The sequence below is a fragment of the Alligator sinensis genome, unplaced genomic scaffold, assembly GCF_000455745.1.
Source record: "Alligator sinensis unplaced genomic scaffold, ASM45574v1 scaffold1018_1, whole genome shotgun sequence".
Classification (NCBI taxonomy): domain Eukaryota; kingdom Metazoa; phylum Chordata; order Crocodylia; family Alligatoridae; genus Alligator; species Alligator sinensis.
In genome coordinates, this window is record NW_005842038.1 from 685,212 (window position 1) to 712,056 (window position 26,845).

The 26,845-nt window shown below is 42.5% G+C and overlaps 1 protein-coding gene across 2 annotated transcripts in view; it reads left to right on the forward strand.

Annotated features, from left to right (window-relative positions):
- The window catches only part of RIT2 (Ras like without CAAX 2), a 305,834-nt gene extending 296,672 nt beyond the window's left edge, over window positions 1–9,162 (forward strand). For both annotated transcript variants that reach the window (XM_006022493.2, XM_025202840.1), the window contains one exon: window positions 7,981–9,162. In XM_006022493.2, the coding sequence (XP_006022555.1) occupies window positions 7,981–8,208 (228 nt within the window). In that variant the 3' untranslated portion in view covers window positions 8,209–9,162. The remainder of the gene's footprint in view (window positions 1–7,980) is intronic.
- The last annotated feature ends 17,683 nt before the right edge of the window (window positions 9,163–26,845 follow it).

Here is a 26,845-nt window from a genome sequence, read left to right on the forward strand (position 1 = left end):
ATGCAGGGGGTCGGAGTCGATGATCTATTGAGGTCCCTTCCGACCCTAGCATCTATGAATCTATGAGACAGGGAGGATCGACAAAAACACCACCTGTGTCCCCAAACCCTTCAGCCCCTATAATTCCACTCAATTTTATATCTTCTGCAAATTTGCTAAATTTGCACCCAATCCCATGTTATCAGAATCATTAATGAAGATGTTAAACAATACTGGGCCCAGGACAGACCCCTGGGTGCTTACCCCACTTAATAATGCTTCCCATCTAGATATTGATGATTTATGACTACTCATTGAGAACAATGGCCCAACCAGTTATGTGTCCACTTTACAGTACTTTCATTTAATCTGTATTTCCTTATCTTATTAATGAAAATATCATGGGAGAAAGTGCCAAACTCTTGCTAAAACATCAAGGTATATCACATTCACTGCTCTTCCCATAGCCACAAAGCCTATCACCTTATCACAGAAGGAAATCAGGTTGGTCAGGCATGACTTTCTCTTGATGAATCCAAGCTGGCTGTTCCTAATCACCTTGTTCTCTTATAGGTGCTTCTTAGCCATTGAGTCCCATCTGTACTGGTGCATGGGATTGCACTTGTTGGACTTGCAGGACTTTGCATTTGTTCTTATTGAACCTCATGAGATTACTTTTGGCCCAATCCTCCACTTTGTCTAGGTTTCTGAATCCTAGAGCTACCCTCCAGTGTAGATCTATTGTTTCAATGTGATGTTAGTAACTGCTGCTTCATTATGACTTTGATATTACTATTGTAAACTCAAGGAGATTGGGTGAGGTTCTGGATGACTGAAGGTCAAATATAATGTATATCTTTAAAAAAGAGAAGAAGGAGGATGAGGGCACTAATAGATCAGCCAGTGTGGCTTCAATATACCTGGAAAGATAGCGGAGGTCTATTGTGAAGCACCTATAAGAGAACAAGGTCATGAGGAACAGCCAACCTGGAGGGGGGATTGAATAGCAGCCTTCAGCTCCCTGCAGGGTGGTTCAAAGAGGATGGAGCTGGACTGTTGTCAGTGGGGGCAGATGACAAAACAAGGAGGAATGCTCTCAAGTTTCATCAAGGCATGTTAAGATTAGATATTAGGAAAAACTCTTACCAGGAGAATAGTAAAGCCCTGGAATGGGACACCCAGAGAGGCTGTGCAATATCCATCCATGGAGGTTTTTTGACACCTGGCTAGAGAAAGCCTTGGCTGGGATGATATAGGGGGAGCTGGTCCTGCTTTGAGCAGGGGTTGGACTAAATGACTTCTGGTCCCTGCCAACCCTAATTTTCTCTGATTCTACGTGGGTTCCCCTTTGTTACCTCTACACCTGGCATTTAGGTCCATTGTGCTGGTGTTACTTCCTTGCGGGAGAGTTTCACCTACAGTCAGGCTAAGGCAAAGGGATGGTTGTACAATATCAGCCTATCCTACAGTAGTACAACCCTTGTGTTGCCAGGTGAGTTCTTTTGATTAACACCATTGTAACAGAGAACATAATCAGAGCTTGCATATTCATCACACAATATTTATAGCACCCTGAACAAAGTCCCATTCTAATCTCTAATACTCCTGAGGCTTGCAATCAGCAGATTTATCCTCGAAAAGAGAGGTACAAATGAAAACAAGGGACAATGTTCTTATGAGACAGCAGCTTTTGTGTAAGTCTGGGAAGCGGGGGCAACTGAACTAATTGTAACACAGTCACAATAATGATTAATTGTGCAGCCGTTTTTATCTCATCTGGCTCTGTAATTTAACAAGCCGGCAGAGCTGAGCCTGCAGAATTGTATGCCATGAAGGTAAAGTGAGGTTTATTCAACTAATTAACTCTGAAGATGTTCAGATGGATTTAAGAGTAATGATGTTGACATTAAATTTTGTACACTTATTTGAGTCAAGTACTGTACCCACACTGCTGCATTGCTTGGACGAAAGCTATACAACATCCTAGAGGCTGGGGGCCGGATACCCTAGAAGTCTCACTAATGGGGGCTGCAGGCTTTGGTAACTTGGGCCATGGGCCCCTCAAACAGACCCCCACTGCCCTGGGCTTGTGGGCACTCTGAGCCATCACTGCACCAGGGACCCTCCCTTGCTCTGTATCAGGGAGGTGGGTGCTTCCCCCTTCGCTGCACTGGGGATGTGGGTGCTTTCTCCCACTATTGCATTGGAGAGGTAAGGGCATTTTCCTTCTCCCATCCCCAGGGACATGATAGGTGCTTCTCCCCCAGTGCATTGGGCATGTGGGCATTCCTCCTTCCCATGCTGCACCATGCATGCAGGCACATGGGTGCAGATGACCCAGCCCCACCTTCAGCTCCTCGGACACATGCTACTCCACTGCACCATGCTGTCACTTCCTGCCATGGGCTTCCCTGGCACCATGAGCTCTGGCACACTGTTGTGCCCTGTCACCTGGGGAAGGAAGCAGACACCAATGGAAGAGGGAACCTAGAGCCCTGCAACAGCTGGAATAATGGGGGAATGAGGGCCAGCAGCAAGCCCGGGAACCATAAACTCACCCCTTGCAGAGCGCATACAGAGAACCCTGGCTTGAACAGGAGGCTGCCCTTTGCTAAGGACTGGGCTGTTTTTTGCAGGTTTTTTAGCTCAAATGCTTTCAGGTTAACTGAAATAATTTGTGGGCTCAGGTAGAATTTGGCAAAGCATTTTAAGTAAAAGAAAATGGGATTTTTGTTTTGTTTTTTTGAAAAAGCAAAACATTTCACATGGACAATTTTGAAATGAAACATTTTGACATTTATGAAACATTTTTTTGGAAAGGCAGTTGAATTGAAATCTTAACAAAGAATAGAAAGAAAGGCTTTCCTGAAAGCAAAAGGCAGCTTGGCTGGTGGAACAAAATATTTCATTTGAACTAGAAATAATACTACTACTTTTGTTTTGTTTTGTGTGATAAGGGGGAAAAAAAACCACCAAACCAAAAAGCCAAAAATGTTAGTATTGGTCAACCTGACACAATATTTTTGTTTTCTCTCTGATTTTTTTCACTCCAGCGCCAAATCTGTAGTTTTTTGCTATTTCTAGAACCAACAATGATACAGCCTTCAGTCTGAACTGCACTGATTTCCTTTCGATCTTGGTTTTCCCATTGGTAGCAGAGATTTTGGTGTTCAGTGGCAGGGATAAGATGGGCAGTTTTTACATGTAAATGTTGGAAGAATGGCAGGGGGTGGAAAGCTTTCTTTCTTTCCTTTCTTTGCTATAATATTCCAGGCCATAAATATTATGTAGGTAAACAGTGACAGTTCTGCTAGTCCTAGAAAGGCAGAAAGATTGATTGATTTTCCTATCATATTTGATTCTGCTCAGGTTTTATATCGCACCTGTGGGATCCAAGCAACATTTCAAAGGTAAACTGAATGCTCTTGGTTCACACAGGGACATACTCTGAAACCAACTGAGTATGCAGGGCAGATCTAAATTGGTATAAAGGCTACATCTGTCTCCCCTTTCTCCCCCAGTACAGGGGAGAGGGGAAAGCAAGCAAAGGGGTAGCTCAGAGGGGGTCATCTCAGACTTCACTAGGCCTGATCCTCTGCTGGTGTGAACCATGGAGCCACAACCGTGCTGAACCCAGAGCAGATTTCCTCTTGCACTAAATTGTCTGAACAACTGGGACTCCAGAGACCAGGCACCAGCTCAGTGTGGTCACGGCTGTCCCTGACACGGGTAGAACTGCAGCTGGCAAAGACAATCCCACCCTGACCTCCTCTTACCACTATTAAATCCCTATTATTCACTGTTATTTCTGTCAAGAGACCCTCAACTGAAAACCAGTTGCAAAGCCAACAGGCCTCTTTGTGCTGCAACTAGTGGCTTTTTGGATATATTCCATTTTTGTCCTCAAGTTTTCCCATCGAGGCCCAATACATCCTGCAGCAACTACTGTCAGATGGGTTCAAAACGAGAGTCTCAGGTCTGTAATCGCTACTCAGTTTCCCGTTGCAAAGCTAATGAGGGCGGCTCAGCCGGAAAGCGAAGTAAGAAATGTTTAGAAGAATCCTTGTAACTATTATCATTCCACCTGTGGTCTGCACGAGCTCCCCATGGCAACCTGGACCCCCTAATGAGTGGCGGACAGTAACAGGGGCTGTCTCCGTCAGACTGCACCGATTGCCACTGCTGCAGGTGCAAGGTCCGCAGGAGAGGGGAGCGGGTGCAGTTTATTGCTGTCCTGTTCAGAGACCCCCTCCAACCCTGCCAAAATAATGTAGCTGCTTTTGTTAGTGCTAACTCTCCGAAGAAAGCACACTTGGAGTTGTGACTGCCGCTACTCCACCAAACACTGACACCAAGTTAAAAGCAGCACAGTCTGATCCTGAAGGAGATGTCTTGGCTGATGACAATCCAAGGGCACAGGTAGAAAAAAAAATAATGTGTTTTCTTTGTTTAGTCTCTCCCCCTGAAGTACAGACTCCGTTGTGTTCTTCATCCGATGGGGAGAATGATTGCCAGCACCTCCCAGCCTTGGCGTTTTGCATTGTCCTTTCGGTTGTGCAGGAGCTGACCTCAGTGCGGAGCTGGCTGTCTTAAAGATGGCAGCTCATCCATCACTGCCTCCGCATGCTGTCAGCGCTCCATTTAATCTCACTTGTAATTTTCCAGGGGAGGTTTGCAAAAGCCACAAACAGAATTTTAATGCTGTAAAATGCCATTTGGAGCCAGTAAATATTTCCTTTCCTAATGAGGTTGTGCTGCATCCCAGCTGCCTGAAGTATTTGGAGATGGAACATGCCCCAGTTCAGTTTACTGCCTTTTGCACTGTTTCCTCAACTGGATGCTTTACAAGACTGAAAAGGGGGTCTATAGGCTTCTTTATGTGTTTCCCACCTGCAGCTGGCTACTCATGCAATCCCAGTTGGACTCACAGGGCCATTTTTTTTGTGAGTTGAGAGGCAGGGGAAGGCCTGTTCCCCCAACTCTACCCAGCGCATTCCCAGGCTTCATAGCCAACCCTCAGCACTTCAACCTGCTTTTCAGCTGTTCAGGCTTGCAGCTCAGTCTGCCTCCATGACTCCCAGATTTCAATGGAAAGATTCCTACAGATTTCCAGTAAAACTGGTATCAATCTCAGGGAGCCTGTGCTAGCCCTCCAGCAATACCTCCTTTCAGTTCAATGCCCATGCTTGCTTCTTTACTCTCCCATGGGTTTCAATCCTTTAATATAACTGGATTCTTGTCTGGAAATCCATCATGGACTAATCAATCAAAGGGGGCACCCATGAGAGTTAGGAACATATCCTGTAAGTCCCCCCCACTCCCCTACTGCCACCATCCATTGTTCCAACAGACTAAGACTGCCTCTACTAAACTGAATAGATGATTTCCTACCATTGTTGTGGAGCCGGTGGCAGCTGCTATAGTTTTGGGAGGAAAAATGAGGATAGACGGATAAGTTATCCTCTGTTCTTACTGGAACCTGAGTCAAAGGATGCACACATGCAGGAAAGAGGGCACCCCAAGGCTACTGGAGGGGTCAGAGTAGACAAATAAGGGCACACATTGCTTAACTTTTGAGTGCTTGACTTTGCAACCTTAATGTTCTTTTAACAAAGTTTTGGGTCTGCATAAATGTATAAAACCTTCAGTAAAATTATAGCCCTGCTTAATGGTTTGCTCAGAACTGCAGTGTCTTTAACAAGAAAGAAAAAAAGAAAAAAAAAAACTTCCTTCAACTAGAACAAGGCATAACAAGAAAAGAGAATGATTAAAAAGTCCAAAATAGACTAAAAGAGTCTTCTGCTCAGACAATCAATTTCTCAATGGTGCCCAATAGACATATTGAATTGCACATTTTGCTTACACAGCTGCCGTGAGAAAAACAAGGACCATATTGCTACCCATCTCCTTTCGCTAAAGGTTGGCAATTATAGCAGTTGGAAAGCGATAACAATCTTTCACTGTGTCACTGAGTATTATTTAGGTTGGCACACGACTGCCCTGCTTACCTTTACAGTGTTTTTAATTGAATTAACATTAAAGTGGAGTTTGAAAATGAACCTACTCACATTACAAATTACCGAGCTCAATAGAGGGGTAACTGAATGGAAAATCTATGATGTGCTTTATGCAGGAGGTCAAAGGAAATAGCCCTCTCTGGTTGTAAAATGTATGAATGAATAGGAATGTGTGCACTTCCTTAAATAAATCAATAAATAAAGATGTATGTCTGTGTGGATGCAATAGGCATATAAAGAATGTCCATGTTGAAATTCCTCCTTGAAGGATTTCCATGTCTAGTCTGGTGCCCCATTTCTGAATTGTTCAGTATTGGAGGAAGAGCAAAGAACTCCAATAAATGGAAATTATGTCATAACCCAATCATAAGTGAATTTTCTTCCTAATGGTAAACAGCAAGGGGTTAGCTTCTTCCCTGAAGCATTATGGTTTATATGCCTAATAAATTTAAATGGAGCAATGGCTGGATGCAGCTGGACTAAAGAACAAAAACAGACATAGCCCCGAGGTAGTCAATGAAAATTGATATTTCTCACAAGCTAGGATTTAGCATGATATTGACAGGGACCTCCCACAGTCCTCTTGTCTTATTATCCACATGGATTTAATGTTATTTGAATAAATCATCACAAATCATGATATCTAAATACAAATAAATCCCAAAAAGCTGAGATGGCCACTCTGGAATCTGAGTGTTCACCCCTCTATCCTAATGCTCAGTACGATGGAGGGAGATGGCTCAGAAGTTAAAGAGCTAAGGGAGCTGTTTTGAAGCCCTTGCTTTGCTGCAGACGTCTTCTGTAATGTTAATAAATTTCCTTAGGGACAGACCCAAAAAGGGGACTTGGGGTCTGAAAATGAAGCATGACAACACTTAAGTATCAGGCATTTGGCCCCTGCTGTGAACACCCAGAATCCCATGTTACGTAACTAGGCTCCCTGTGCAGTATGTGGGGAGAACAAAGACATATCAAAATGCATCTGACACATCAATTGGCCTATTTGATGCCCTTGGGTACGTGGGCACGTGCTCGCTATGTTACTTTGAGCCGCCACTCAATGGGGCGGCGAGAGAAAACAAGAGCATCAACTGATTTGGGGGGACAAAAAATGAAAAAAAGGAGCATGCACATGGGCTAGAAGTTCAAAAATAGTGTACCCTTGGGGAACAGCAAGCAAAGCACTCCAGACAGTGCCCACCAACCCTCAAAGAGAGAAGAGAGGTGAATGTTTTTGAGCAGAGTTGACAATTGAATGCAGGGCTCCCATATCCCATGTGAGTGCTGTAAGCACCTGGGCAAAGTAACAAAGCATGTCCGTGCAAAAAGGGCAGCTGTTCCACCCCTCTTCCTCTTTTAAGAAATGGGTAGCCCATACTGAATTTTGCATGGACCCTGATTTGGTCTATGTGGGTTTGGCATTCACTGAGAACATCTATTACATAAAGACCCACAAGGGAGAGGGCAGAGGAACAACTCAGGATCCATCAAATAGACTTAGGGGCACTCAAGGTCAACCTGTTTGCCCCTCTACTGATATTTTGACAAATGAGGAACTTTAAGGTTAAAAACAAGTGGAGGAGCTTGTGGTGTTCAAGTTCCCTTGGAGTTAGGCACAACCTGAGCAGATAATCCTCTTTTCAGGAGAATGATTATGTGTTTAGGGGCTTAACCAACTTTTTGGGCTTGATTATGACTGTCTCTGGGCCTCGCTTGCCCATCTGTCAACAGATATAACAACATCTCCAAGTGCTCAGAAGTTGTGGTGAGAGGGAAAGGCACAGAAGTGCTGCAGACAACTCCCGAAATCAACCCAGCGTATCCACTTGGTTGAGCTTGTCTTTGTGGCACAAGCTGTTAGCATGTTTGGCTGTTCACTGGTAGACTGAGGATTTAGGCCCATCCAGGGTTAGAGTTCCTGAAGGGATAAGCCTAAGTCACGTGAGCCTGTTAATGTTAATAACCTTTGGTTTTTATTTTGTAGGTCTCAACTGAAGAAGGTATGAGCCTAGCCAGAGAGTACTCCTGCTCCTTCTTTGAAACTTCAGCTGCCCTGCGCTTCTTTATTGATGATGTCTTTCATGGACTGGTGCGGGAAATTCGCAGGAAAGAGTCCTCGTTGTCCCTGGCCGAGAAGAAGATGAAGCGGAAGGATAGTCTGTGGCGGAAGCTGAAAGGATCCTTGAAGAAGAAAAGAGAAAGCACAACCTGATGGTACTTTCCCTCCATCGACCTCTCAGGAGTTGATCACAGTCATCTGTAGCAATCCCAAAAGGCAGCATTTACATAGCATCTCCAGGGCCCAATTCGGGAGTCCTTTGTTCCTGTTTTCATTCAGTTATTACACAGAAACAACTTCCATCAGGCCCAGTTCATGGTTGTCCTATGGTCCCTTTGTATCCATGCAGCCAAAGGAGCCACACAGCAATCACATAGTGTACCACCTCCTCTTCCCCAGTGTAGGAGGCTCACTTATATGAAGTGAATAGCCAACAAAGTGAATATTTGACCTTTCCCTGCATGAGCCCTCAGATCCCTGGTTATTCTCCAGTTGCAATGAACCAAACCAGCACCCAGGGCCTTACCAGTCCCATCAGCTCTAGAAGAAGGAAAGCACGACCTGCTTCCTCTCTGTCCATGCAAGGGGCCCTAACCAGGGAAGAACAGATACAAGTTGGCTTTTGTGGGAGTTTTGCTGGCATAAGGACAAAGTTAGGACCATAGGACCTGACCTTGAACTTTATATGTATAGAGAGGTTAAGGGCTGGATTGTGCTCAGCCTCTGGGTGCATGTGAAAAGACCCAAGACCCAGTATGAAGCATCTTCATGGAGAACCTCAGAAGCATCACAGTCCTCTCTCTCAGTGGAAAGGTGTGGCAAGGATTGTACGAGTCCAGCACCCCAAAAGATGTGGGGTCGTGGGCCTGGCTCTTCTTTATCTCCATCAATACAACGGGATGGCTACAGAGGTCCTCTGTCCCATCTATTAAAGGACGGTCCAGCAGCATCATCCCCTGCACACCATAGAGAGAAGGGAGACACTTGGGCTCCAGAGACATGGCACCTGCTAGAGCTCCCAGTGGAGCAATACCTTTTTCTACCACCCATAGCATGGAGCACAATCCAGCCCTTTACATCCCTATAGAAGTACATTAGCTCTATGTCCACCCATCTTGACCATCCAAGTGAATTGTTTCATCAACTTGTTGGAAAGGCCTTTATTTTTGAAAGTAGGTGTGGAGTAAATTGCTCGCAGTCTTGTTTGATTTCTTTTAAATTTCCTCTTTTTAAAAGAACTTTATTCATAAATTTTACAGTAAACACATATACATTGTATTAAAAAAAAATAAAGATCATGATTTACATGACACAAAGAATGGAGAGTGTATGCGTTTTCTTCCAACGTGTTAATATCAATGCATCCTCGTCAGATTTTCATCAACATATTTTTCTTTCATTTGAATAGGGAGTGAGTAAACTGGAAAACTGTCATCAAAACAGCACTATTGCCATGAAAATGTTACATCACTGACAATAAAAAAGCTGATTTCCCCCTCAACAGCTGGGTTTTGCCATTAAAATAGAATGCTTCAGTGATTTTTTTCCCCTTATGACCAGCTTTGACCCCCTGGAGTTCGTCACAAAAACAAAACAAAACTCACTTTGTGAATCTGTTTTAAGGCTAGTTTCTCCCCCGGGGGCGTGATTCACCAGGTAAGAGCTGGCGCTAGAAATGAAGGGGAAGTTTTGCTTGTTGCCTCCAGCAGTTAGAGCAGCAGTTGCTCTACATATTGTTATTATTGTACTTATTATGTATATGTACAACCATAGATCCAAGTCACTGTGGGCAGTAGCCACATGCAAATCCCTGACCTGAGGGCACAGAGCAACCCCAGGCCCTGTTTGATGCTGTGAGCAGGCAAGCATGCTCATTGCTAAATGCTGTTTGGGCACTGTCCGGTGATTATTGCATCCATCCAGAAGCTGGGCAAAATTTGTGGAGAAGAAGGAGACCAAGCAAGGAGAGCGACTCTGCAACCCAGTGATGCAAGCACATTGATGGGCTCACCTGGCTACAATGGCAGGATCCCTCTGACCCTTCTTCTCACTCCATGAATCTTACACACATCTTACACACTTGGCTTGACAGTGAGGCATTTGAAAGAGGATGGGTTTTGGGAACACTAGCCAGCTTAGCCATCGGCCTGCTGATTAGGTTATTCTCCTGGGAAGTGAGAGAAGTGGATTGGAATCCACCCAGCTGAGAAGGATCTGAAACCCGGGTATCATGCTCCTTGGGTCAGTGCTTTAGCTACTAGGATAATGGGCAAAGGTAGGAGGCACTACCAGCGGGGTTTGAGATTGAGCATAGAGAATGTTGTGCTTTATACTAAACTCAATGATGGCTTTGGTTAGGCATGTGTCTCCACTTGGCTTTGAAGAGGTTCTTCCCCCTCCATAACCCTCTGAATGCTCTGTACCCCAAGAGATTGGAAGTTGAAAGGAGATGACTTAGCTTTAAGGAGGTGACGTTAGCTCTCACACACCAGCAAGTCTCCGTGTTCATCACCAGCATGATCTAACTCACCCTTGAGACCACTGTACAGATGTCCTAGGCACCCAGTCCTGCTGTTTTGATTCACCCTCCGGAGGCACAGTGCTTAAATTGGGAAGCTTATGCAAAGGTGCCTTAAAAAGTTTGTTCTGACCTGGGCCCAAATGTCTAATTTTCAGGGTTACTGAGGCCACTGAAACAACATATTTTCAGTACCCATAGGCCAAATTTCTAAAGGTATTTCGCACCAAACCCCTCCCAAAAAAAGCAGATATACTGTTCATAGACAGCTTGGCACCTGACCTTTTGAGAAGCTTTTTTTAAAAAAATAGCACTGAACTTCTTTCTGCATCTTGAGACAAATACTCAGGAAATCTGGCTTGAAATAATTTGCACACTTTTCAGACTGCAGGTTTGTGGCAGAGTAGGGAAGAGTCACAGATCACCTGACTCGTGTCCCTGAAACACATGACCATCCTTCTCTAAAATGAGAATGTCATCCTGATTTACGGTCATCCGATTTCTCAATAATCCATAATACTTAACCTCAGCTAATTGAGCAGAGCTTATGGAGGTTATAGTCAGTGAGAATAGCATAAGTCATAACTGAACAAGAGAAGTACTGCTGCTGCTTTACCTAATTAATCATTATGTTTCCATCACAGGAGAAGGGTGTATTTAGCTGTCAGACCTGGCTGACAGAATTAAAAATCTGCAGTGCTGTGTCTAAAGACTTCCCCATCTCCGACTACTTTCTCTTCTGCTCTAATCACGTCTAGAAGATTTCAGGAAGGAAACAGATCATTTTATTTTGCTGTGGTGCCTAAAGTCCCGTGAAGATGGCAGCTATAACTTACTCCACTGTCAGTCTGCATTGCAGTCGGACTATAATTCAGGTTCCTCCAGGGGTGTAATTAAAGCAAGCTAATAAATAAAATAAAATAATATGACTTTTCAAACAGATCCATGGTGTCTTTTGCAAATACATAATATATGACTGTTAATTACTCTCCACCCCCAGCTTTGGCAGATCACATGGTATATCTTGCTATGAAGTCATTATCTCTGGGGGCAGCTGTAAAACAAGACACAGCATATGCACAATTTAAGTTTTCCCTTTTATGTGTTCTGTCATGGGGATGTTTAACTAATGACATTTCACCCCCCTCTGCCCTTACAATCAAACCTCTCCTTGTGCGGGATGCCACTGACTTGGGCCCCCAAATTACCTATAATGTGCCAAGATCAGACAGCCTGTCATTTTTATCATTGACAATAATTGACATAAAAAATAAAGACTTATGATACTGAGGCAGCAACCGAGCAAAACCGGCACACGAGGAAAGAACTGCTGGCAGCATTTTGTTTGCTGGATTCTGCCTTTTTTATTTTTTTGTATCCCTCTGTTTGGTCCTGTATCACATATTGTGTTGTGTCCCACAGTTGGGTCTTGGTGTGCAGAATAGATTCAAGATAATTTTCAAGAGGGGAAGCAGCCCCAAAGTGGATGTTGTCACCTAATGTAGCACCCCGTCTCCCCCCTCCAAAAGATCTGAAATAGAGAGGGTTACAATTTACACGGCTCAGACCATGATATCTTTACAAATGAGGAGAACTTTACCCCTTGTTCTTTGGTGGAGCTCTTCCAGCTCTAGAGGAGACAGCTCCATTTGAGTCTAACAGCCCATTGGGCTGCTGTGGTTAAGGCACATCGGGTTTTGTGGCCAAAGTCCTGGAAGGCAATGGCATAGATGGCATTATGTCCGGATGCCTTTGACTCCATCCTGAACGCCTATTTTTAGCTGAGAAAAGACTTTGGCATAAGAACAGAGAGGGACTTGAACGCATACCTTTAGAAGCCTAGCAAGACGCCTTGACCTGTCTGCTGCTGCATCCCTCTCACAGTACAATGCACTATTCATTATGAGGAAGACCATTGCAATTTGATCCTCTGGTTCTGCAGAGAGAATAAAAGCACTACCATTTCCAGAGATGATATTTAGAGGTCCATTACAAACTGAGCTGCGGAGCAGGAATTCATTTCAAATGAAGTATCTAACGTTTGCAGAAGCTGTGGGTATAGACCAGTTGGGACTGGACTTGCACCCTTAAACAGCAGGTGAATCTCTTCTTACCCCTAGAGTCATCTGGGCCTCCTTGTGTGTCATTCAGTTAAATGAATCTCTGCCCTCACTTGCATTGGTTGCATTTTAGTTTTGTCCAATCAAATTTGTTGAGCTTTCTTGCTGTACAGTGTCTTTGAGTGCCTGGGACTCCTTGGGATGTCTGCTTGGCAATGATTTGCAATGGAGATGGCATTCCTCATGGCTGCTGTGAATGTCACCCCGTGCAGCACTGCCCTGCACCTCTATCCTGATTTATAGCTCCCCTATGCTCCTGGTTCTGAGCCTCCTTGAGTTGAGCTTTCCAATTTTGCTACATCGCTCTGAATTATGAGGTTGTTTTGTGATGAGAACAAATGTCCACTTGAGAGAACCAAACTCATTTTGTGACTTGAACTTCTCCCCCAAGAGGTAATAAAGACAAGAACATCCAACGCAGTTGCATCGCCTACTGTATATCTTCTGTCAATAGATAATTAATGTGACAATGAGATTTTCCCATTTTAGTACTTTGTCATGCATCATATTTTTTGTCCTGCTTTTAGCCTTGCAACTGTTTCAATAGCTACATGCCCAAGCTCACAAGGAACGTTATTGATAACAACTGCAGTTGGAACTGAATACAAGGTACACAGTGATGCCAAGAAAGTAAAGCAAACTCAGGCTTTAGTTTAACCCATTGCATGAGTGTCACTTAGCAAACTGCAATCTCCAGTTTGGGAGATGTCAAACACTTTTGTGCAGGGGTGGGGTCTGTGTTGTTCTTTAAGGGCCAAAGCACATGGGATTCAATGGGATCCATTGTCTCAGCCTTCCTTATTCTAGAGTTCGACAGATCGCATGTGGAATTACTTCATTTGTAAAAGTGTGCTGAAAAGTTGTACGTGGGAAGACAGATTGATTACTAAGTTACTCCTGGTTTTGGGATGCTTCCTTTGTACCCTACCAGACACTCAGTCCTGGAGACTGGCATAACTTGTCCCATTCATCATGTCTTCTGGTGGCTTTGTGCATCCCACCAGTGTCAAACCAGACCTCTCCATGTTGAACCTCAGGCAACCAAACTCATTGTCACTCACAGTGGGCACATCTACATGAAAAGTTGACTGTGAAGCTGCCTAATTAGCTCCAGCATCAAATCTCCTTGTCTATGTGTGTGGCCCTATTAGGCCAAAGAAACCTGATAAACTCTGCTGTAGGATAGTACTTGTAAATACTAGTACTTGTATTTACAAGTACTATTTTACAGCAGAGTTTATTGATTTATTAGTACTTACAAGTACTAGTGCTTGTGTTCACAAGTGCTATCCTACAGCACAGCTCTTTACCACACCAACACATGTGTAAACACTGATGAGGCTGGCTGGGGCATGAGGCTGCTATGGTGCTGGGGCTGCCTGCCGGCTAGCCCCACACTGAAGCACCCTCATGCTCTATTCAGCCCCTCCGCAGCATGTTGAGCTGAGTTGGAGGAGCCCCGGACTGTCAGGTTGAGCCCTTGGGGCTGCTCTGACTCAGTTCATCATGCTGCAGTCCCAGGCATACATGTAAACACAGTGCCTGGGAGCAATAAAATCTGGCATGCTATGCACTGGAATTTATTGCTTTGAATTAACTGCATGTGTAGACACACCCATTGTGTGGAAATTGGCCCTCTTGGTCATTAGCAGAAAATACTGCAATGAGTTGTAGTAATCAGTTTATGAAATACAGACCTGCAGACCTACATCCTGTCTTCCACCCCTGTACCTCTTGGTGGTCTCATATGCCCACAGAACAAGTACAGTGATAAGAGACAATCCTTGCTTAGATGGCTTGTGGGTGATTGTTCAACCTTCCCAGCTCTATCCAAATAAAAAAGGCATAATTGTTCTTCCTAGATCCTGCTGACTCATTACAAATGCTTCCACAGTCATGAATTTAAGGCAACTAGCAGAGCTGAAAGTATAATCTGAACGCTTGAGATCAGCACCTCAGGTGGTGTAAACGGGTGCAGCTCTATGGAGAACAACGTCAGACCCAACCATTGATCTTCTGATGGTATGAAATGCTCAGAATGCATCATAACATTAGCTATATGACCTGTCCCAAAGACCTTACAAAATTCAAAACTCAACACAAAGAAGCACAGGAAAATACTTTGGGGGAAGAAAAAAGGTTAAGGGTGAAACAGGCTCTGAGGACAGGCTGAACAAAGGAAAGACAAGGTGTGGTGAATGAGGGCTTGAAAGGGGATAATGATAACATTCATGGAGTGGAGGAGAAGTGAAGTGCTAGGACTGAAAAGGGCACTAAGAAAAGGAAATAAAGATAGACAAAATGAATGTGAAGATGTTGTCTAGCAGCAGGACAAGGTGCTGTTAGGTGAGCCTAGCCAGCTTAAGTCTGATGCAGTGAGAGGCAGGAGGGCAGGAGGCAAATTGAAGGCTCTGAGGAAGCAGTCATAGCTGGACCAATGACTAGAAGGACAATGCATGCACACGCCAATCCCAGGAGATGTCTGTTCTGGAACAAATGCATGTGCAACTTGTCCAGGGAGAAGTGCAATGTCGGTTCCTAACCTCTGAATTTGGTGGAGAACAGTACATTGAATTTAGCATCTTTTGCACAGGCCGTTCAGGATTGTCTGGATAGGGGTGGGAAGGAGAAGGAGTTCTGCACATTGAAAATTGGCCCACCCAGTTTGGATGCTATCAATAATCCTGAGTTACTAAAACAGGAATGCTCAACCCCAGCCTGTGGGCCAGATCTGTGCTGCAGATCCATGTCGTCTGGCCTGCTAGGCTTCCCACAAGTTAAAAAAAATTGATGGCAGGGAAGCAGTAGCAATGGTAATTGCCCTCCCCTGATGCCAAATTTCCAGACCTATGGGGAGCCCCATAGTCCAGACAGCGAGGCTACGCATGCTAGATTGGGTGTGCAGGGCGGAGGTGGCACAGGACAGGATTCAGGTGTGAGGGGCTGGGATGAGGCAGCATGGAGCCAAAGCAGTGCTGGGACAGGCCAAGGTGGTGTAAGGCCAATCCAAACGCATGAGGTGGTGCAGGGCCCAATCCTGTGCACTGACCCTGAAAAGCCTGGCCCTTTGCCATTCATCTAGCCCACGGAGCCAAAAGGTTGAACACCACTGTACTAAAGCAACCCTCTTTCTGCTGCACCTGCTGTCTGCTACCTTCCAGCATGAAATAAGGCCTGATAATCTAAAAGCAGTTTTCACAAGTGAAAGAAGAAAAAGAGTGGGATGCATAGCTCTATATTTTGGCAGGGGAGCTGCAAAAAACTCATTGATATGCCTCATAACTAATCTAAAAGGTGGAATGATAGCTCCCTGCTGTAGATTTTAAACTGCATTTCAACCATGCAGTTCCACCTGGGGAAGCAGCTACCAGTTTGTAACTAGTGCATACCTACCATTCGTCCCTTACTGCTTTTCCTCCCACCGTTCTCAAACCAGATGTTAATGTAAAATGGAGAAGGTTGGCTTCTCTCTACAGTTTAGCTAATAAGATGTTCTCCAAGTGCTTCTAAATCTTTTTCAAGCAAAACTGGATGAGATCCAAGTTACTGGAAAATACAGCAGAGATATCTTTAAGGAGGCAGATGTTCAAAAGAGTGCCTTGAAGGATTCTTCAATCCGGGAGGAGTTGATTCTGATGATGAGGATGAGGGCATGGAAGAAAAAAAGTTGATAACATAAATTTGCCGTATCTGTTAACAATATTCTTCAGGAAGGCATTAATTATGGCTTCTGTAAGATCTAGCAAGGGGCAAGTATCTGACATAGAGTAGCTCTCCAAGGTCTGCTGAAAAGACCATGGCTGTGAGAACAGGCAATTGGTTGGCTTTTCTTAACTTATTTCAGGACTGACCAATGCCCTCCAAGTGACAACAAAGTGTTAGTAGGAATGCCAGTGCATATCTAATTAAATCTCTTTAAAAAAAGGAGATCTGAGGACCTTTGCTGACAAGCCAGGACTCTCAGAGCGCAGACAGAAGTGCAGCTCCCTGCTGTAGCTGAGAACGCCTTGCAGAAGGAGTTCTGAGTTACAACAATCCCCGAGACCAAAGGGAAATTCACTTCTGGTTCAAGAGGGGAACCTGCAGCTGGTTTCCTCTACAAATGGCTCCTCCTCTTTCCCAATCTGTTCCTGTTTGCAGAATGAGAAGGGGGAAAGCGAGCAGGGGAGCTCATTGTAGGGGTTCCCCAGCCGGTGCTAGAAGGCAAGGTGGGTGAATTGGAAGCCTCCCGTCTTGGAGGCCTCCCATCTTGAAACCCTTCCAGACTGAACTCTCTCCCCTCCCTTTCCCCCCTCCCATTCTGAAAACAGGGACAGGTTGGCAGGCAGTGCAAGCAGAAGTCACAGAAAATGTTCCATTTTGAAACGTCTTCATTTGACCCCCCCTTGCAATGAGAGGTCAGATTTTCACCCAAACAGTCCTTTTTGAAGTGGCCTGCAGCCATGCACTTGCGTTTGGTCATGGCTATTGACTGCTTTTTGTGGCCAGATTGGGCAAAAAATTGTCACTTCTGTCTCCACCCTGAAAGGATAACGATGGCACTCAGGATTTAATAAGTACTTGAGAATCAGTGCTGAGCATAAGCAGAATATCAGATCACTTTGGTGGACACACTGGATACGTCCCAACATGCAGGAGCACGTGTTTGCAGCGGCACAAGTAGCAGCAACGCAAATTTGTGCCACTTTTTTGTGTCCTATCTCGTGCCCCTGCATGCGTGCTTCAGTGCGCACCAAATTGTCCAAGGTGGGGTAGGGGAGGCTGCAGACAGCACCTGTGCTGGTCCCAGAAGTATTACCTGGTGTCCTGGTGCAGCAGGGGCACAGTTCGGGGAGCACAGAGCCTGGCCAGCATCCAGAGTATGGCTCTGGATGGCTAGCCCTCTCTGTGTTTTTGTGCGTGCTATGGATGTGTGCATTGCACCGTTGTTCGGGTGGGCAATATTTTTGCTACCAGGACATATTGGGTGCATTCAGACAAGCACAGTCGTGCGGTATGTGGCACTGCAAACACATCTGCAACACCATATACTGTACAGTCCAGTGTTCTCTGTACTGCAGCGGCATGCTGCCTGAATGTGCGCTGTGCCGGGTTTTGTTACATTTTTTTGACCCTTGGATATCCCGGTGCTCTGCTACTGCTTGTCTCCAGGAAACCAAATGTCCATTCACATCTGGACACACCCATTGGTAGCAAATTTTGCCCCTGAGCTGCTAATTTGCAGTGCGGGTCACATTTTAACATTCCAGGCACACAGTTTGCAGTACCACAGAGTAGTTTCCTGCACCACAAACAGTATGTGCCCGCACATCTGGATGCACCCTTAGGTTTAAGTCAGATCAGCTTGCCTGCTGACCTAATCTGAAGACAATATGCCATATGCAGTCTCCTGAGAGCTCTAGTCAATGATCCAGAGAAAGGTATAGCAGTATAGCTGTGCTGTCCTCCCCATTGCTACCCCTCTAAAGAAGATGGTGTTAGTAGACAACAGTACAGGAGAAACCTAAATTCCAACCCAATCAGCCTCTGCCTAAAAATGCAAAGGAAGTCATCTTATGCCATTAGCACCCCCTAAAGAAGTACGCACCTGCGCAGGATCTAGCAGGGATCTGTCTCCAATTCAAGTACATAAAATAGGCACTGCAGCATTAGCTCTTCCTATTATGGAAATGTGTTGCCACTGTTAGCATAAGTGTCTGTTTTTAAGCAGGTGTGTTTACTTTGAAAACACAATACCAGAAACAAGGACTGGAGAGCCTGCTGGAAAATGACAGCTCTCAAAAAAATGTCTTTATGACATTTCTGCTGCTTGCAACATGTCACGAAGGTTTCAAAATAATCAGAAGCAGAGTTAAAGAGAACAGGAAAGAAAATGTACATGGGTCTTCTCAGAGATGGCCACCTTTACCTCACTTCTTATACTAGCATAGACTGCTTTGGCATCAAAAAACTCATTCTCCCTTTCCCTGTCTGTCTGCCTATTCATCTGTTTCCACCTCCAGGGTTTTATTTGTCTCATTAAACTCCTGCATTTATGATTGTATCCAAAGTAAAATCAGAGTAAAAAAGCACATGTAAGAGTTAAAATAGCATTTGGGGTTTACTTTTTATTCTGTGCACATTCTTACTTATATTTGCAGAGAAAGTTGATGATAGTGTGAATGCGCTCTTGTAGTAAACGTCAACACTATGGCAGAAATGGACTACAGCTGCTGAAGTCGTGTTATCTCTCCCTTTACTAATGTAGCAGTGGCCCAGATTTTAACTATATAACCCCCAAATCTTTCACCCTCTATCATTTTGAAGAGCAGTACTTCTACAAATATGTCCAGTTAAATGAATGAGGTTTTTTACAAACTCAGGTCCGCTCTGTGGGTGTGTCTACACATGCAATTAAAGTGATTGAATTTACTCCAATGCAATTTGCACCAGAGTAAACTAATCCAGGTGCAGCATCTGAATATGCACGCAGTGACAGGCTCAAACTGAGCCAGGATGGAGCAGTTTGGGTTTGGCAGCAGGCAGGAGACTGGCCCCTTGCAATTTGCACCTGTGTCACCATCTACATGTTTGTTTAATTGCATTTATATTCTCCAGCATAGGATAGTACTTGTGTGTGATGGGACTATTGTATGCCAGAATAAATTAGTCTACTATGCCCTAATTGCAGTGCATGTGTAAATGGTGATGCTTTACTACAGAGCAAATTAGTCTACTCTGTAGTAAAGTGTACATGTAGATGCGCCCTGTGTGAGTGTCAGGATCAAGTGAATGATAATTACTTAAGAGGATCTTAAGTATGCAGATAACTCAGCTGGTGAGCACTCACATAACACTTGTCATGTTAATTAGTGTTCAGCAATCTGAATCATGGGTGCAGAAGCACACAGAGAAAGAATTAGGTGTACACATTAATTAGGAATATTAGGGGGGAATCATGGAGAAGTAAAATATAGCTTGAATTCCTGAATGATTTCCAAATTGTAAAATGTGTTTGATGGCAGACTCGGCTACCAAGGGAACTGGTGAAGTCCTGTTTCAGGTAGGTCATCTAGATTTAGATCATGTAAAACGCCGGGCTTTGTGTTGCAAGGAGCTATCCCAGAAAAAAGAGATTATTCCTGTCTCCAGCTTTCATGTGTCTGTGTTTGGTTGCTAAGCTGCTGTTGCATTAAAAATAAAAAAGAGAGAGAATTAAGAATATGACTATAATTATAATTTGCTTGAGAAAGAGAAATATTTGTGAAGTACAGGCCAGAATGGACAAAAAAAATCTATTGTCTATATAGAGTTCTTATACCACGCCAAATCCTAAAGTAAATTAACACATCCCAGTACTGGAAGAAGTGAGGCTACAAGTCACATATTTGAGTCTTATCTTATAGAAAGAGAAGTGTGCTCAGTAGACTGCATTGTTTTGGTAGTGTTTACTTTGTTTGGTTTACTTTAATTGTATGTCTGCCTTTACACTGGAGAAGGCAATGCAACCTATCTTGTATTGGGAAGGCGATAAGGCTAGTGATGTTCCTAAGCGCTGGTGGGAGTTCACAGCATAGAGTTGCACCAACCACCCAGAAATTTCTCCTATACAGAAGAGCTTCCTCTTTTGGTAGAAAGTTTCACTGTCCCTGAGAAACATAGTAGTTGTTCACGGTCTTCTTCCATGGGCTTTTTAGATATCCTGGGCCTAGACTATCAATCTGCTTGAAGATCAGGATGAAGACTTCGAAGTTGATTCAAAATCCTATGAGAAACCAGTGTAGAAAACAGAGGCAAGGTTTGATGCATTACCAGTAACGTGCACTGCTGCATTGCTAGAGTACTCCATTCTAGGCAGAATTTTATAAGTGTCAAAAGCTCCAGGGACAGACATTTCACAATACTGTCGTCCAGATGAGAGATGAGAAAAGCATGAATAACACAGTTCAGATCTTTGCCTGCGAGGATGGGATGGAGCCTTCTGGACAACTGAAGGTAACAAAAATATTATTGCTGATGGTTTGTGATATCTTAATATCAGTCAAGGATCCAAGAGAATGTCTAAATTATAGACTCATTGAGCAAGTGTGGCTGTGTGCCTTCACTGGAAAGAGATTGCATCATACATGTAAGTGCTTTAAAGTGCTTTTCTCCATTCATCAGTTGTCTGGATCTTGCTTAGGTTCAGCTTCAACCAGCTATTCTTCACCCAGTGGCTCATCTCATTCAAGACACTGGACTATCTTGGTGGTAGTGATATGGTCATAAGTTGTAGGTACATTATAGGTCAAACAGTTATATACTTGTGGCACTTGAGCTCATGTCATTTTACTGGTTCATCCAGTGGTAGGATGAAGATGCTGACGGAGCCCAGAGAAAAGGAGACATGATCCCTGTGGGACTCCATGAGAAAAAGGGTTTCACAAGATGAAGATGCAGTTCTGAGAGTTTGCCAGAAAGTAATCAAACCATTCCCAAACATTCCCCTGGTCCCTTGCTCTCTCTCCCAGGTGAGGCAGCAATATCTTATAGCCAACATTATCAAATGCTGCAAAGAAGTTGAGGAACATGAGAATGGGCGTTTGCCTTCTTGACATCTATCAGTGCCACTAAAGTGCTTTCAGTACTATTTCTAGGCCAGCATATGTATACTTTTATGTCTAGAATATTTGCTTCAATTAAATGAGCAGCTCCCTGTTAGTCTTTGGCTAAATTGTCTATGAGTTTGCTCAGAAATGGGAAGTTTGGTCAGCAATTGGGTAGAAATGACACATCTAGGGTGAATTTCTTCAGTGTTCACTATACTTTATTTCTGAAAGATGGAAGATGTCTTTCCTGAATGAAGTGTTGCTTGGGTATGAAACTCCAGAGGACAACACAATTTCAGAATCACCTTCTACTTCTATGGACTTTCTTTTGAGGAAGCAAGGGCTGAATTTGCCTATGAACATGGAAACTGCTCCCCAAGTTTGGTGATAAATATGCTTCTATCTTCAGTTGCCCTATAATTTTTGAATTATGAGTTAAAGGATCGCTGTGCGTTATAGCAGTGACTGGTTTATGTTCACAACAAACTTTTTACTTGATAACGTAGCTTAATGCAGCTCTGAAATGGACAGTGCAGGATCATATTGTTCTCCCAAGCAACCCCTTGTGGGAATTACCCTGGATCTTACACAAGGCACCTGGCTATCATTCATTTTTGTTGGCAGTTGCTTGAAACATTTCCAAGCTACTGTACAAGATACAAAAAAAGTGCAAACTATCACAGCCAGCAAGATTATTACCATCATGTTTTCAAAACACTAAGCTATGTCAAAGATGTTTATGTGTGTTTTGTTACCTTATAAATGTATGAACGTGTTCCAAAAGGAGAATTGTGGCAGCTGCTCTGAGATGTTATAGAAGTTTAGCTTCTATAGGCCATCAGGAAGAAATATGAGCAGCATTCAAGTTTATAGTGAAAATGAGTGCTACTGAGACTGGAAGAATCTCTCTATGGAGCAGGGAGCACATTTTTATTTTTGGGTTTTTTGGGGGGGTTTATAAAGGCCATCATCACTGGAGAAAAATATTGGCATTTAGAGTCCCCATTTTTTGGCTACAGACCCTGAGCTTTAAAAAGCAGCTCTGTTCCAGGTCAAATATAAAGAATTTCAGGGTGTTTTTTTTCAGTTGTGTTTATTTTACTGTTGTTCCAGTTTCATCAGAAGATCTTAAACATTCAAAATGAAATGTATTTTTCTTAGTTCTTCCTTTATGACTAGTACCAAAATCTCTTCTTCGCACCTGAGTTAGTTATACGATATCAAGAAATGAATCTTTCATATTTTTTTTTTTTCCCTGGAGGAATAATACTTCCAATTATCTGATTAGGAATTCCTTAAAGAAACCATTCTGTGTCATCCCTAATGTCAAGAAAATATTCATATGTGATACAAAAGAAACAGAACTAATATTTCTTCTCATCCTAAAATAACATGGGAAAATGAGAATTCAAGAACCTGGGAAATGTAGACTTAGTCAGAACTTTATAAGCTGAGATGCATCTTGATTCAGAGACTCCTTTGTGAAGGGAGGAAACATGTATAGTGGCTAAAGAAGATTGGAAATTAAGCTTTTTGTGCTCTGTCCCTGGCTATGTTGTTGTTATCTCCGTCTTGCAAATTGAATACACTTGCTTTACTTCATGTCATAATGGTAGTCTATCCATGTCACTACTCTATTCATAAACTAAGGGCAGTCATGTGAATGAAGCTCTTAGGACCTTTGTACACCATGTTTTTTGCCCTTTCTTGCGCTGCAACTGTGTGACTGCTTACACAAGTGGGTTTTCTGGATGCTTTAAAAGTCTTTCTTGTGCATTAAACTAAATTATAGTGTTGCGTCCATGGATTCATTGCATCCAAACACAAAGGCAATCAAAGATGTGTAATGAGGCTCTTTGTCCACCACATGGTGCAGCAACTTTTTTGTAGTTCACTTCAAATTGCTTTTACTTTTGAATTGTTTCTGCTTTTTTTTTTTTTCTTTCTTCTCGTGTGGTTTGCCAGCTCCCTGCTTCCACAGCCACATGGCAGGGCACAGGCACAAGGTAAGTGGGGGGCCCTGGGCTGGGGGAGCAGCACTGAACTGTCCTGCTCTCCTGTGGCACCAGCCAGGGACCTGGCTTAATTCATTTGAAAACCTAGTCTGTGTAAACACAGATGCAACGCTCCAAGGCTTAATTAATTCAAAAACCTAGGGCATGTAAACACAGATGCGATGCTCCAAATTAAACAAATTTTAATTTTATAAACCTATTTAATTTAATGAGGATTAAAACCTATGGTGTGTATAGGTGCCTTTAGTGCTTTCAGGTAAGTGCATGCAAAGTCATTTTGGAATTGTGTGTAACATGCCATGGCAATTTATCTTGTGCATATCTCAGAATACTTATCTCTAAAATTAGGTCATTATTTAGATATGGTATCCTTTTTCATGTAAAATGTTCCTTTTGGTCAGTAAATTGAGTTTTTCACTTTTTTGGCTACAATGTTCAGCAGTTGCTATTTCTATCACTAAAAATATCAAGTGGTTTTTCTTTTGTGTTTTGTTCTATTTTATTGAAAAATCTGAAGTTTTGTATAGGCAATATCAAGGAAGAATCTCAAAATACCTCACAAACAACAGTGTCATTATTGCTTTTCCCTGCCTTGGTGCATTGCAACTTTTTTTTAAAGACATCAAGATTCCAGGCATAATATAAAATACAAGTGGGAGCTGAGAGTCAGCAGAGCTCTTTTCTACTGGTTTTACTAGTAGGAGAATGTAAACCTTGGAAGTAGGAACCGTACATCAAGATCAAAGAAGGAAAATGAATTCAAACCCTTGAGCATTTTTTTTTTTACTGTTACACATCATTAATTACTGCTTCTGTTTATTAATTAGAAATATACCCATTTAGCAAAACTCACTGAGTTGCACCATGGATCTTTCATTACAATAGATATGTTCTACAGAAGACATGCAAAATGGCAGGATCCTTGCAGTCGTACGTATATACTGAAATCAGTAGGAGTTGACTGGGTGCAAGGGACAAGATGATTAGGGATCAGCTTGTTTTTTCCTGTAGCAAAGGGTCTCTGGCTCACATTAGCTATTCAAAGTTTCCCAGTATTGCATACCTACATACCTGAATACAAAAGGATGCATTTTCCATAGGTGATGGGATTATGCCAGCCAGATTCAGTTACTGATAGCTAGAGCTAGTCAAAAATCAGAGCTTTGCCATTGTGGGAAACTTCCATATTTCAATTTGTAATGTAACACTCTGTCTGTAATTTATGATCTACTAGTAGTACTAATACATGATGTGACATGTAATGTGATGGTTAGACTTGACATAAAAAGTTTCTGCATGAAAAAGTTTTTCTTTAAAATGGAAACGATTTTGTAAATTTGAACAAAACACTTTTTTGATGCAGAAATTCTTATCCCAAGTCTAACCATCACATTACGTGTCATATTGTGTATTAATACTACTGGTCGATTATAAATGAAAAATGAGCTAAACATATTTATGGCACCCATTATGTCGTTCAGAAAATGTGCTAAACATATTTATTTTAAAGAGTGACTAAGTTATTATCTTTTCCCACTACCTTTGGAGCACTGTCTGTTTAAATAAACACACACACACACACATAAATATATATATATATTATATATGTATATATAATATATATATATAAAGATATATAAAGTTATAAAGATAGATATACATACATATATATATATATATATATGTGTGTGTGTGTGTTTACATGAAGTTGTGTCAAATAAATGGAATTTAATGAACTAACAGTTGAGGCGAGGAGGGTTCATGTTATAGTTCACCTGCAAAACCAGCCTTTAGGGACACATCGGGGACAGTTCAAACAGCTCTGTCAGGCTTAGTTCACCCCTGATTTGACTCAAATATAAATGCTGCCCACTAGAAATCTATTAATTTGCCTCGACAAATGGCTAAAAGATTTCAGCATTCAACCTAATGAATAAGAAAACACATTGGTAATAGTTTGTCAGTCTACATCACCCCATTCTTTGTTTGAAGCTAAAATTCAGGACTTCATTAGTAAGACCGATAAACACTCTTCCAGGTACATTTACTTACTGACATGTCTAGTATAAAAAGGCTAGAAAGTGTTTTAGATTATTTGTGCCAGATACTCAGCTGGTTTAATTGGCTCAGGTCCATTAAAGGCCATAAAGTTGAAATTATACTGACATTTGTCAGCTGAGGACCCAAAAGATCATGTCTTCAGGCCACAGGGAATTTTGGGGTAAACACCTTTTGGGGGGTAAACACTATATGTACGGCTCTTAAACACTGAACTCGTGGGGGACAATTTTTAAAGGCATTTAGGACCTGAATATCCTTGGAAATCCATGAGAATTAGGCACCTAATAGCTTTCCAAATCTGGCCCTAAAATATAATGTGAGATGGCAATGGGAAGCTATCTTATTTGTGGACCACTGTATTCTTACTGAACCATTATCTGTAAATCTTTAAACACTGAAGTTAGGATTCATTCATTACATGATGCACCATTAAAATAATAAAAGAAGATCATCATCTAAAAACTTCCATAGCTGAATCACTTTAAGTAATTCTTAATAGTTCATCAGGTTTCCTATGTTCATCTTTTGGAGACTTTGAATATTATATAGATGATACAACTTTTCTAGATCAATAGTTGACTGTACAGATGCTATCTACTACAAGCCTGGACCAAGAAGACTTGGCTTACAGACTACTGAAAACACATCTACTAAATTATATTAATCTCTATTGCGAGAAAACCAGCTGTTTCATTAGACTACAAGATTTTAAAAAGTAGCAATTATATAATGTATTGAAAGCGCACACGCTCAGGAAAAACTTTGCCCTACAAATAGGCATTGCAAGCAGGTCACTTGATAAGTTGCTTGTCCTTGATTTTGCTTTTGTGATCAAATCCCCCAAAATGTGTCCTGTTAACACAATGTGGGTTTTTTGTCTCACCAAAACAAAACACTTTTCTTTTTTTAATTTCATTTTTGGGAAATTTTTTTTTTACCAGCATTGGTATTAGTCTCCCAGCATTGAATTTAGCCACCTTCCTAAATGAGAAGTCTGAAACTTTTTTGTTTTGGGAATGTCAAAATGATTATTAAATAAGCAAAGTAACAAACTAACCCTTCCCCCATTGTTCTCCTTTATTTTCTTGGCTAGAATACTTCACAAAATTTATCTCAGAATTTCAGTTTCATTTTGCACCAGAACTGCATTTTTGGCAAATAACATATGTGCAAGAAAAAACTGTCCCAGTCATACTCACACCTTTTAGACATTGGCATTAGTGATCATGTGACACTAAACAATTAAGTACCACAAAATATTGGTGGATCCACAACATTTGGAACCACTTTCAGATTTGATCTTTGTGGCATGGACCCATCTCTACCTTTGTGTTATAGAAAAGTGAGATGAATGGGACCTTGGGTGATCAGGTAGTCCATCCTTGTGCCCCAAAGCAAAATCAGCCATACTTAAACTCTCTTTGACAAGTTGCCAAACAAGAGAAAGTATTAACCTGCCTTTCTCCAGCATTTCAACATAGTGCTTTAATCATCATGCCATAAGTTACA